This window comes from Glycine max, chromosome 20 (assembly GCF_000004515.6).
Source record: "Glycine max cultivar Williams 82 chromosome 20, Glycine_max_v4.0, whole genome shotgun sequence".
NCBI lineage: Eukaryota > Viridiplantae > Streptophyta > Magnoliopsida > Fabales > Fabaceae > Glycine > Glycine max.
The window spans coordinates 4,728,910-4,743,588 of NC_038256.2; the positions used below are offsets into that span (position 1 = coordinate 4,728,910).

Genomic DNA, 14,679 nt, shown 5'->3' on the forward strand with positions numbered 1-14,679 from the left:
TAGAAGGGGGAAGAAAGAAAAAACTAAATAACTATACACATAATAACCTTAATTAATTTACTACGTATATTATTAGTTTTCTTCGAGTAATTGACAAATGGTTAATAGTAGGGTAAGTAGGTATTTAACTGGGTTATTAGTTAAAAACAAGAAAAAGTTATAATTCAAAATAAATTACAGAATTAACATAGCAAACTCAATACTGGGAAAGATTTCTAACACATTTTTATTTTTATATATACAACACGTACAATGATGACATAAATTAATAATGGCATAAAAAATTAAGCCTAAGAAAATGCTAATATCTCCTTGATATTTGATTATTCTTTCTCATGTCCCAAAGAAAGTAAAGAGAGAAAATAAAAGCATCACTTGCAATGCAAGACTAAGAGGATATAATATATATATTCAACAAAAACTCTGTTCCATCAACATGAAAAACTCGTTGTGGTCAATTAGTTCATCTCCATTTTGATCAATCCCATTAATCATTTTCTGACACTGCACAAAGTCTCTCTCCAAACCCAAACAACGCAACACCCTTTGCAACTCACCAGCATCTATGAACCCATCTTTGTTTTCATCAAACACATTGAAAGCTTCCTTCACCTCTTCCACACTAATAACCTCATTTTCAGACATTTGAGTAATTTCTTGTTCTCCAAAGTCCTCTATTCCATCCCCATCTCGCTCAACACTCATTCCCAGCTTTTGCATTACCACAATCACCTCTTCTTTGCACAATCTTACACCATGTTGAATGAAATTCAAATTCAAATTGTGGTTTTGTGGTTCGGGACTTGAATAACTCCTAGGCTTCTTGGTGCCACAACTTTTCCAATTTCGTGAGACCCAATTGCCCAAAGACTGCAAAGAAAAAAATAAAATTGAGAGGAAACCATTAATAAATTTAATATCACTAAGGAGAATTCTAAGACACAAAGATAATCCAGATATAATTATGTTTCCATGTGTTTGCTCCATTGATAGAAAAAAAAAGATCACATATATTTAGCATTCACCCTTAGGGCAGGACTTATTGTGCATGGATGAGTTCTTGGATTCATATATATAGCCTATAAAAGTGAACCTTCACCATATAATTAACTGAATTAGTACTTAATAAGCGCGTTCATTGGGAATTGGGAATTAAAAGTAAGTACGTTATTTATAATAAAAAGTAATAATAGTGGGACATAGTTTTCTTTTGCTTAGCACTAACACATTGGGAAATGAAAGAAATATATGTGCAATTTCTATGAAACTCACCAGTTGAAAACAAAGACTTGGAAGAAGACTCCAAAAGGAGAATGGAAGTAACAAATTACACAATGACTGCGAACATGCTTGGCGATTAAGATAGGACTCTTGTTTGGTTTTTTTTTTTTTTTGTGTTTGTACAAAAAAAATTACAAACATGAAAAATATAAAAAATAAGAGAGAACAAAAAATCGTGTGGTATTATGAATAGCGTGATGAATAAAAAGAAAGAAAAGTTTCTTAAAAAAGAAGTAATATTATAAAAATATTGTAAATTAAAATTTATTATTATATGAATATTGTGTGCCATGTACGTATGCGTTGAGACTTAAGTGGTTTTCGACCCCTTCAAAAAAAATAAAAAAAGTGGTTTTCGATTTGTCAATAATAAAATAGGATGACATTTGATAGCAATCGGTGCTTGTGTTGCACGATAAGGGTACGTTTCAAAAGAAAAAAACGTGGTCGCGTGTCGGAAAGGAAATTGTCCCTGAAACTACCACGAAATGGTAAGGACTTTTGCCTTGCTATTAAGGCTGTGAAAAACTAAATTTGTTCTTTGTCCTTTCATGTTGGAGAGTATCTAGGTTTTTGTGCTTTTATGCCCATTGTGAAGTTTTAGTTATCAAAGTGTTGAGGCAGATGAAAAAAATGCAGTTGCTTGAGATAAAGAAATGAAGCACAACTGTTAATGGAATGACTAAAATCTCAATGACAGAAAAAGGGCCAAAACTTCCTGCACTCACATCCCTTCGTATTGCATCTTATTACATTTTGAAAAGACCAATCCAAACTAAATGTAATGAGGCACAATAGTAAGAATACAAGAAGCAATATCCCAAAATTGGTGCGTGTTGGCTAAGAATGATAAAGACCCAACTCGTCCCCAAATCCAATTTCGCCTGAAGTTGTTTTGGAAGAATTTGAATTTTAAAAATTAAATTTGATATATTTTGAGAAAGAGTTTAGGCTGTCTTAGTTGTCCCAACTCGATCATAAGTCCTATAGTATTTTAAAAAGTTTACCTTTTTTAACAAATATATATTAATATTTTTAATAAGTAATATTTTGTATAATATGATATTATATTTGTAATAATACTTATATTATATATATATATCATAAAATATATCTTATTTTAAATTTTATTTTTCATTCTACGATTTAATTATACACAATGTTAAAATTGATATATTACAATAATAGATCAAGTTGGCCTAATCTTTTCCCTAATTTATTAGGTCTTGATCAGGTTAGGTTTTAGTTCAAGAAATTGACCCTAAATAAATTTTAAGCCGAGTGAGGAGAGAGATAAACTCATCCTAACCCATCCAAGCTCATCTTTAGATCTTACTAAAAATAATTAATTGATAAATTCTTGCAATAATATTATAGGAAAAAAATCATATTATTTACACATTTATAATCTTTTTTTTTATCTCTCTTTTCTTTCAACTCATGCACCCCAAAAATGGAAATGCACCTTTAACTTTTTCTTTGTTTACCTCATCCAAAATATTGAATAATTGGTGTATAAATTAATATTTATCTTTTATTTATTATTTTTTTACTTTATTTAGTTGCTCCATTTTTTTTTATTTTGTAATGTTTCCCCTTGGCCCCCAATATCTTGTTGGATTTCAATATCTTACAATTGAGGCAAGAAAAATACTATTGGTCCCTACACAATTTGCTTTTGCCCCCTACCCTATTGTGAAAACCCCATTTTGTACCCATTTCAAAAACTCCACCCTCCATTTTCCCCATGCTCTCCTACCTCTTCTCCCCAATCCTACTCTTTCCCTTCCCCAACTCCTCTCCTTTTCCTACCCTCCTCCTTCACTTCCCTACCCATGCCCAACCCTTCTTGTCTCTCTTTCCCCAACTCTTCTAAGGTACCCTTTTTCCCGTTAATTTGTGTTCAATGGAATCATGATTCCGTTTATATTTTTTTCTGAAAAAATAGGCAATAGAATTGTGATTACATTTTCTATTTTTTTTGCTTTAGAAAATCACAACGAAGGACACTACAAAATGGTGATTCTATTGTACAATCATAATTTGTTTTTTCATTTTTTTTAAAAACATTATAATGGAATCGTGATTCCAGTACCCCCCTTAAAGCATCAACCATATTTTATTCAATTATTTTTAAAAAAATAGTACAATAGAATCATGATTATGTTGTTTGTGAAAAAATTCATAACCAAAACACAATTTTGTTGCGTTAAGGGGGTGCCAAAAATGCAACCACATAAATCATGATTTTGTTGTAATGTTTGGGTTGACAAAAGATCTACAATGGAATTGTAATTCCGTTATACATTTTGCATTAGAATTATGATTATGTTGTGATTAAGGGGGTGCGAAAATGGTTACACAAGAGAATCATGATTCCGTGAGATGGACAATTTGGGAATATAAAAGGGTCAGGCCCTTGGTAGTGGCCAATAGAAAATGGAATGGGACCAATAGTAACTCCCTTGGGGCAAGTGGTCTAAATTGGTTGGTCACGTGGCCCTTGAAAAAAAAATCTGATATTTATTTTGGGCGTTCTCTTTGGATGAGTAGTGTGGATTTCAGTGGATCAAAGTTATATATTTATACTAGATAGTTGCCCATGTCGATGCACGGGCTAATAGTAATATTTGAGTTTGATAAATGTCAAATATTACTACATGTATACAGTTTTATAATGCTGTTAATTGGGATGATAATAATGTTAAAGTATCGATAGAATGAAAACATTAAATACAATATGAATATGATACTAACCTCATGCAATTGTAGATAGTTTTGGATGGTATTGGTGTGATTATCATGAGATACATGTTGTTGTAGTGAATGAGAGTCTGTACAATGAACATAAATGAATCTATTGATTGCATATATAGTTAAGATTACTGAACATTTAAAAATCCCAAATAGAACATTGCTAATATATACAGTACTAACCTGAAAGGGGTAAATGAGTGGCTGTGACCTAATAACAAATTTGTAGCATTTCCCTCGTTTTTGTTCTCCTGCAACATAAAGAAATAAAGCTATTATATCAAATTTATTTGAGATTTGATCATAATCAAATTGCAAAAGAGTGTGAATGTAGAAAGCAGTATAAGTATTGGTAAAGTAAAATACATAGTATATTGTAATTCCCTGATTAGAAATTGATATGTTGAAAATGAAGTCAATCAGTAATATTGTAGGTAGGAAACATTAGTATGTGTTACTGTATAGTTTGATAGAAAATGAATCTTATCTATGATAATGCATATGTAACAATAAGAATTTGGAAAATATACCTTGTTTATAAGTTTGAAAATACTTCTTTGTATACTACATTAATGGTAGTATTTTTTAGAATACCTTGTTTATCATGAATAAGAATATCCAGTCCGTTTTTACTTTGCACTCGTGAAAGTGCAATATATAGCTGGCCATGGGAAAATACTGGGTTTGGTAACTATAATCCTACATGTGCCAAGGATTGTCCCTGAGACTTGTTTATGGTCATTGCAAATGAAACTGTCTTCTAATTAGTTTGAATGACCATGGAGAATTAGAAGGAGACATATTCATTCTTGGTATGTATGTCCTATGACCTATATTGGGTCCAGTAATAATCTTTGCTTCAACCATATTTGAACCAAGTCTTGTGACAATAAGCCTAGTTCCATTGCATAACCCATCTGCCTGGTCCAAATTTCGTAATAGTATGATGGGAGTGCCAACCTTGATTTTTAACTTGTGATTAGGTATTCCTGATGTTTTCAATGAGTTCAGAAATTCAGGTGTTAGAATTCCAAATGCAGGATTGAGTAGTTCATCAGATTTATCAACACTACAATACTCTTTCTCTTCGGTGGGTATCAAAGCTAGGACATAGTCATTTATACTATCAACAACATCTTTTGTAGAGGCTAGAACAATTTTCTTTTGCAAGAAATCTCCGTTGCTATAGTTTTGTAATAAGTCTGGATATGTTGCCTCAACAATTGACTGGATAGGATCATTAAAGTCCTTGATAAGAAACTCATCTGGGATGGTGATTTTGTCATATTCATCATTAGGTTCTCCAAGTTTGCCATCGCCTATGTCTAGTAGCCAATCAGAAAATTGTTTGAGGTCATGATGGTTGGTATGGGAAGCAGGATTGGTTTGCAAATGCATGTTTTTTTTTGTCAATTTAAGAATTTGACAACGATCCCAAATGTATGATGCATTTAGAGTTGCATGGACGATATCAGAGCGATTACCTCTTGGCACAAAAGGTAGTATTTGATGAAAATCACCACAAAAAACAATGACCTTTCCTCCAAAAGGTCTATCGTTGTGCACAGTGTCTTTTAAGCTTTTATCAAGTACTTCAAAACTAAACTTATGACACATTGGAGCTTCATCCCAAATTATTAATTTTGTCATCTGCAGCAATTCAACCAAGTCACTCCCTTGATGAATATTGCATGTTGAATTTTGTGTTACAGGCACTGGTATAGAAAACTTAGAATGTGTTGTTCTACCTTCGGGCAGCAGTAATGAAGCAATCCCACTTGAAGCTACTATTAAAAAAATTCCGCAATTAGACTGTATAACATATGATAAAATTTTCCAGATAAATGTCTTCCCGGTGCCACCATATCCAAAGAGAAAATAAACTCCACCTGATTGACTTACAACAACACACATAATCTTATAACAAATAGAAGTATGCTCATCTGCATTTAGTAATGTATCCATCATGAATTAGTAGTATGGATTGTTGGGAATGAATATTGTATTAAGAAAAACTGAAATATGTTATGCATACCTGTTAGTGAGTGATAGCATTTATTGAATTCAACGCACAAAATTTCCTTATCATAAGCCATTTCATTGTAGATGAGCTTATTTCCATGTGGGTTGGCAGCATATCCTATTGGGTATGACATTGAAGGAAAATCTCATAGACTTTTCCTATTGGCTTGCAGTAGATTTTCAATTTCAGTTAGTTGAATGCCTATGAATAGTACAAAAATTACTTCGTTAGTAAGTGACTTGTTTCATATGAATGATATGCAATTATTTAGGATGTTTGAAATTACCTTATCTTCTATGATTAAATAGAATATCATTTGTCATTCATTGCCATGTTTGTTCCCACACATATTCGGGTCTGTCCATGGTATTCATAAATAGCAGCTTCACAAATAACTTTCTAAGGAAGTGTGCAGATCCCCAAGTGTTAGCTTCTCGTAAAGCACCAACAAATTCTTGATCATTTCCTAGAAAACCTTTTGCAAAGCATGCTTCTCTAAATGTATTGTAGACCACATTTTCTACTGTTCTAATATCTTTGTAAGATTGTGACCCTTTAGCGGAGGATAGCATCATCCTCATGTAGAACAACTCTCCACTTGAAGAGGGTACCCATATGAGTCTGCCAATTGTATTTCCTTGTTTTCTTGGTTGTCAGCATCTTTTGTGTGCAACATAAACGAATTTGGACACATATTCAGCATAAGTAAGATCTCGTCCATAAGGGTATATTTTATTAGAATCCATCCAAGTTGTAAACATTGATTCTTTGATTGTACTCTTAGATAGTACTGAACCTATTTGCTGACTATCTTTCCAGTAAACAGACTGTTGATTTTCAAGGTGGAAATAAAGACGTTCAACTGTTGGTGCACGTCCATGCATTGGGAATGCAAAAATCTTCCAACATGCCTCAGGGGGCGACACATACCTGGTGAATGAATAATAAAACATATACACATAATATGTATTAATGAATATAAAAGGGTGCTTTGTGTATAGATATTATGTATTTAATGATCAGATGATTGAGACATACCAACAATCAAGATAGTGTTTAATTTCATCATGAACCTTAGTTTGTGTGCCATCCTGGTTTTGCACATTAACAATAGTTGCTATAATCCGATCGAATCATTTTTTGATGTATTAAATAGGTATTTGATTGATATACTCTGATTGCACCATTCCACATTTAGGTGTGTTCTATATTTGAGTAGGAGATGTGGACTATATGACACAACAAATCGATTATCAAGTTGAATACCATTCTTTTGAACTGTATGTCCGTTGTTTCTTCTTCTATAAACTGAAAATTCATCTTGGCCAACAATTGTTGCTTGGTGGAACTTCTTAGTGAAAAATTTAATACACTTCCCATCAACCATACATGGTGCCCTCGTATTTGGCAGTCCACATGGTCCATGAATCATATGGTTGGAGACTATTTCATACAATTCTGGATGTGTGTCCTTATTTGGTATCTTAGCAGAAAGGATGTTATCAATGTCTTCTGGATTTGGATACTTGTTTGAAGGATGCAGAAATATTAAAATATGAGCATGAGACAATCCTTTTTTTTTCACTCAATGGTGTAAGCAACTACAGTTCAATTGAAATATTAGCAACATGATTAATAATGTATATTTGAAAATATAATTGTAAAATTGAAGTGTAGAAAATGATTGGTAGAGGTGGTAGTTACTTACATCCAACAATGGCACCAATGACATGTCCACTTTTGAGATCATTCATCAGTTGATTTAACTTCATTTTGAATATCTGTGAGACATGAGGGCAATCATGAGGTGTAAGATTGCATTTCCTAACTTTTTGTTGAATTTTTGGCCATGCTGGATTACATGTTAATGTCAAGAATAGGTGTGGAAATCCAACATGGCCACAAATTGTCATACCATCAAAATATAGTTGTTCCATATACCTCTGACTACCAACAAAAGAGCTCGGTAGTATAATTCTATTACCTTTTTCATTGCCAAGTGTTTGGGGCTCATTGTTACAAGCATTCAAATTCATGTACTTGTCCACTCTGAGCTCCTATTGATGTTGTCTAACATAATTTAGTTTTTGAGACTCAATCGTACAGTAGTCATCAACAATCTATTGTTGAAACAATCTCCTTGAATGTAGTATTGTTTGAGCTTTATTGTCCCTTGATAGCATTCTGTAACAAAAATATTCACGTATGATAACTTTTTTCCTCTTTGTAACATGAATATTTGGATGATCCTTATGAAGAATATTTGGTCTATAGCCATGTTCACCTTTAGGGTACAAAATGGGATATTGCAAAGGCAAATATGCAGGATGTAGTTCATTTATTCTTTTGAGCACTCCTATTTGCTTTTCAATGATGTTATCTCTTTTATTGCCTATATGCTCATCACCAACAATCAAAGCAGCAACTTCAACAGTATTTGGCAAGTTATATAATCTTCCATCTGATTGCCTATCACTAATGAGTTTTAGTTTGAGGTCACAAACAACTGAAGATTGTAGTTTGTCCGTTGCCATTCTGAACTTCTATGCATATCGATTGTGCTTATCTAGAATATTCTTGATTCCAATGATAATGTCTTCATCAAGAATATCTTTGATCCTGAACATTGTTGAAGGTGTATAACCAAGCGTTCATGGTATACATTATTAAAAAGACATTTTAAAACTATAATGTAACATGCAATTTGTTGAATGTTAAGACTTACAGGTTTTGGACAAGCCTGTTCTTGACTTCGTTGTCTGTATCATAAATATATAGCTATGCAAATTTGGGTGAGTTATTAACCATAGGTAGGAGACTCCCAATAAAATAATGCCCTTGACCATGTATGCGAATTATAGGAGGACCTCTTCCAGTATTATAGGTTGTGTCAACTTTGACACCAGACGATTTGAATGCAAACATTAGATTGTATGAATGAATATTTTTCTGGAAGTTCTTAGCTTGTGGACTGTTGGTGTCAAATAGTAGTTGCCTCAATGGTTGTGGAACATGTTGTAGTAGAGGTAGTTGTATTTTTCCATCACCACAACATAATGCAAACCTTGGGTTTTTGGACTGCTTGTTTTTGTTAATCCTCTTATCATACCATATCATAACATTACAGTGCTTGTATTGCCAAATTGGATCTCCAATATCATTGTATGTTGGACCAACAAATTAATTTGGAAGTTTAGATTCTCCCCACGTGCAAAAGAAATGAAAAGACAACAAAATGTAAGTTGAAAGTCAATACCGGTATTTTGATGATCATATGGTGTATCTTGATTTCTATAATGACCATCCTCCGTTGGTGGGTCGTCAAATGAATAATCTAGATGACACAAATTTGTGTAATCTAAAATGAGGTGTGTATATCTAATTAAGTAAGCAGATACGTAGGAAGTTAAATATACATGGTGAACAATTTGACATGATGTAATTAAAATCCTCACGAATATAGTCATTTTAGATGTAATAACAATAACCACATATTACCTATATCAATGTTTGTCTGGTTTATATTGATTTCCTCATCACTATCATATGAAATATGTTCTATTAGATTTGATTTGTGTAATGTATATCTTCCTGAATGTATATGTTGAGACGTGCTGACAGTTTGAATTGGAACAACACCTGTGGTTGTATGTTCTGTAGAAGTTGATGGTCGTTTGAGGTTTAGTGAAGTTAAATTTTCTTTCCCAAACTTGTACAACATATTCATCTGGATTGAAGAAGCGTTGACGATACGTTCAATGACTAAATCTTGTGTCAAATTTGAAATTCCCCAATATAATGTTGACAACACTGATTCAAAGACGAAGTGATGTTTGATAATGGTGTGCACTGCGTATGTAGTTTAGGACTGTCATCAATAAAGTGTGGGTCACATGCTGATATACATTTACGCTTTTCTGCAATAACAGTGATTATAACCGAATTAGTATTTATAAAATATGTACAAATCAATTGGGAGTTTTTATTCATTGTTACCATTAGCTAAATGCTGACTTGGAGTGTCAGAACTTTGTCTTCTTTTTTGCAAAATGTGTTTTCTATTTTTTCTTTGTTCGGCAGAATTTTCCATTTGAACTTTCAGTTGTCAAAGTATTCTGCACCAGTTTGTGACACTTTGAAAATTATAATTTAGGATCAACATATAATGGAGCAAGATGTATTATTCCCATATATGTAGCAATGTAGGAATAGTAGTGACTTAATATTGTTTAAGAATAAATAATGTACATGAAAGGGTGATAGAATATTAAGTATAACATATAATAAATTGTATAAAGATAGAAACTTTACTTCAGAGTTAGGAGTAGAAAATATAACTTTTGTTGTTCATGATGAAGGTAAGTTGTATTGTTGTAGAAATGTTGCTTTTCGGCTTCCCATTTCGTTCATCATTTATCATCATATTCCTTTTACTTGTTGTTGAATGTGAATTAATGTTGATGAAGTTGGGTGAAGAACAATTTCATATTGTTCTCCATTAATATTCATCAGAAGCTAGTATAGAAAAAAGAAGAAGGGCCCCTTGTACATTCCCTCGCTTTTTTGTTTTCCCATCAAGTCTATGATTAGACATTTGTGTGGATTAGCATAAGACTTTTATCACCGCTACAATATTTGATATGTATTCTTCATTAATTGTGTTGGCAGCTTTTGTATGATAGTGTGTGCCATTTCGAACCTACTCCTCAAAAATTGTATCGACAGATTTGACAAAAGGCAAATATACATATTATTTGACATATTTTATTGAATTTGTGCTTGGTTGAAATATATGGTTAAATATTTGGAACCTACGCCTTGTCAGTGATCCTAAATTGCTACATTATTTATTCTTAAACAATATTAAGTCACTACTATTCCTATATTGCTACATATACGGGAATAATACTACATCTTGCTCCATTATATGTTGATCTTAAATTATGATTTTCAAAGTATCACAAAATGATGCAGAATACTTTGACAACTGAAAGTTCAAATGAAAAATTCTGCCGAACAAAGAAAAAATAGAAAACACATTTTGCAAGCAAGAAGACAAAGTTTTGACACTCCAAGTCAGCATTTATCTAATGATAACAATGAATACAAACCCCCAATTGATTTATACATATTTTATAAATACTAATTCAGTTATAATCATTGTTATTGCAGAAAAGCGTAAGCATATCTCAACATGTGACCCACACTTTATTGATGACAGTCCTACACTACATACACAATGCACACCATTGTCAAACATCGCTCGTCTTCGAATTAGTGCCATCAACATTATACTTATTGGAAGTCTCCTACCTATGGTTAATAACCCACCCAAATTTGCACAACTATATATTTATGATACAGACAACGAAGTCAAGAACAGGCTTGCCCAAAACCCGTAAGTCTTAACATTCGAAAAATTGCATGTTACATTATAGTTTTTAAAATGTCTTTTTAATATTGTATACCATGAACACTTGGTTATGCACCTTCAACAATGTTCAGGATCAAAGATATTCTTGATGAAGAGATTATCATTGGAATCAAGAATATGCTAGATAAGCACAATCGATATGCACAGAAGTTCAGAATGGCAAGGGACAAACTACAATCTTTAGCTATTTGTGACCTCAAACTAAAACTCATTAGTGATAGGCAATCAGATGAAAGATTATATAACTTGTCAAATACTGTTAAAGTTGCTGCTTTGATTGTTGGTGACGAGCATACAGGCAATAAAAGAGATATCATCATTGAAAAACAAACAGGAGTGCTCAAAAGAATAAATGAACTACATCCTGCATATTTGTCGTTACAATATCCCCTTTTGTACCCCAAAGGTGAAGATGACTATAGATCAAATATTCTTCATAAGGATCATCTAAATATCCATGCTGCAAAGAGGAAAAAAGTTACCATGCGTGAATATTTTTGTTATTGAATGCAATCAAGGGACAATGAAACTCAAACAATACTACATTCAAGGAGATTGTTTCAACAATGGATTGTTGATGGCTATTGTATGATTGAGTCTCAAAAACTAAACTATGTTAGACAACATCAACAGGAGCTCAGAGTAGACAAGTACATGAATTTGAATGCCTGTAATAATGAGGCCCAAACACTTGGCAATGAAAAAGGTAAGAGAATTATACTACCGAACTCTTTTATTGGTAGTCAGAGGTATATGAAACAACTATATTTTGATGGTATGACAATTTGTGTCCATATTGGATTTCCAGACCTATTCTTGACATTAACATGTAATCCAGCATGACCAGGAATTCAACAAAAAGTTAGGAAATGCAATCTTACACCTTAGGATTCCCCTGATGTTGTCTCACGGATATTCAAAATGAAGCTAAATCAATTGATGAATGATCTCAAAAGTGGACATATCTTTGGTGTCATTGTTGGATGTAAGTAATTACCACCTCTACCAATCATTTTTTACATTTCAATTTTACAATTATATTTTCAAATATACATTAATAATCATGCTGCTAATATTTCAATTGGACTACAGTTGTTTACACCATTGAGTAACAAAAAAGAGGATTGCCTCATGCTCATATTTTAATATTTCTGCATCCTTCAAGTAAGTATCCAAATCCAGAAGACATTGGTAACATCATTTCTGCTGAGATATCAAATAAGGACACACATCCATAATTGTACGAAATAGTCTATAACCATATGATTCATGGACCATGTAGACTGCCAAATACAGGGGTACCATGTATGGTTGATGGGAACTGTATTAGATTTTTCCCAAAGAAGTTCCACCAAACAACAATTTTTGACTAAGATGGATTTCTAGTTTATAGAAGAAGAAACAACAGACATACAGTTCAAAAGAATGGTATTCAACTTGATAATCGATTTGTTGTGCCATATAGTCCACATCTCCTACTTAAATATAGAACACACCTAAATGTAGAATGGTGCAATCAGAGTACATCAATCAAATATTTGTTTAAGTACATCAACAGAGGATCCAATCAGATTACAATAGCTATTGTTAATGTGCAAAACCAGGATGACAAACAAACTGAGGTTTATGATGAAATTAAACACTATCTTGATTGTCAGTATGTGTCAATCATCTGATCATTAAATGCATAATATCTATACACAAAATACCCTTCCCGATTATATTCATTAATACATATTATGTGTGACACCCTCTACCCCTCACATATATACTAATAAAGGAATAAAAATTTAAATATTAATTAAAAGTATTTTTAAAACATTTTTAAATACAAGCCTTTCAAAGGGGTAAAAGACTCACATTCACTTTCTTCTACATCATATTCAAACTTGTCCAAATAAATAATAAAGTCATCTCGGCTCAAACAAGACCGTCTAAACTTCATACAATTAATATAGAACCTATATCCTAATGTCACATCCTATCAGAGCGTTGTGTTCCCGTGTCCTCTAGCATGAGGTTCTTCATAGTCATCCACCTATTCATCTGCTCCCCCGAACATAAAGTTCAAGATCATCACATGATCCAAACACAAACAACAAACCGGGAGTGAGTTATCACATTCCTAACTTCTAGAGAGAGACAAGACAACATATAGTAGCCAAATACAATTTACTTAGCATATCTCACATTATTTCATCACTTTGTCATTCAAAATTCACTTTTTAATCATCAATCACAATACACAAGAATCACACACTCCGATCAAGACATAATAACACATTAATTTCATAATAAACAATTAGCAAGCGTATGCAACAGTTATGCTAAGACTCAAGCCTATATGCAATGTGGTACCATGTCAGTGAAAAACCTCGTCGGGCGCCTAGGAGTACATGACAAGACAAACCACACACTAGCAAGTCAAGTCACTCTCACTAGGTAATATCATAGGGACACCAGTCAGGGTCACAGTATTTTGCGAGAATGCTCTAACCATATGGGATCAACATAGACTTAAGGGAGCACTCAAACCGTGTGACCCCCAAGGCCTACACTCCGAATAGTCCGTCAGGGCCTCTCCCTCCTGATTCAGGTCCAACCCAGAAAACATTTTAGCACACAGACTCTATTTATGAACTGCACAAAACACACGACTCCTCAATTGTTCTCAAAATAGTTTTAACTCGTCGCCCTAAGAGGGACTTAACATTAACTTGTCGCCCTTAAAGGGACTTAACATTAACTCGTCGCCCAAAAAAGGACTTAAAATTAACTCGTCGCCCTTAAAGGGACTTAGCATTAACTCGCCACCCTTAAAGGGACTTATAGTCGTGTGATTGTACAATTCATAGTTAATACTCAATGCACACAACATCTCAATCACATACATACACAATTTATCACATACACTCGATCTCAATCACAATGGTATAATCTCAAAATAGTATGTTATCACATCTCATGAATCATATTCACTTTACCTATGAACTATGCAATATACACAACTACTCAATTGTTTTCAAAATAATTTTAACTCGTCGGGTTCCCACAATGGATCCCATCACAATACTCGCCGCCCTTAAAGGGTCTTACAATTGTGTGATTGCATAGTTCATAGTTCACAACTCAATACACACATCTCATCTCAATACGCATGTATTTCATCATCCGTCACATGTTCAAT

At 33.1% G+C, this 14,679-nt stretch overlaps 1 protein-coding gene and 1 pseudogene across 1 annotated transcript; both read right to left on the reverse strand.

Annotated features, from left to right (window-relative positions):
- Positions 1–260: 260 nt before the first annotated feature.
- On the reverse strand, positions 261–1,046 carry LOC100526868 (uncharacterized). Its single transcript, NM_001248333.2, has one exon. It carries the CDS (start codon positions 985–987, stop codon positions 412–414), a length of 576 nt encoding a protein of 191 aa, NP_001235262.2. The 5' UTR covers positions 988–1,046; the 3' UTR covers positions 261–411.
- A 2,476-nt stretch (positions 1,047–3,522) lies between these two features.
- Positions 3,523–8,592, reverse strand: LOC100805074 (ATP-dependent DNA helicase PIF1-like; annotated as a pseudogene).
- Positions 8,593–14,679: the final 6,087 nt, after the last annotated feature.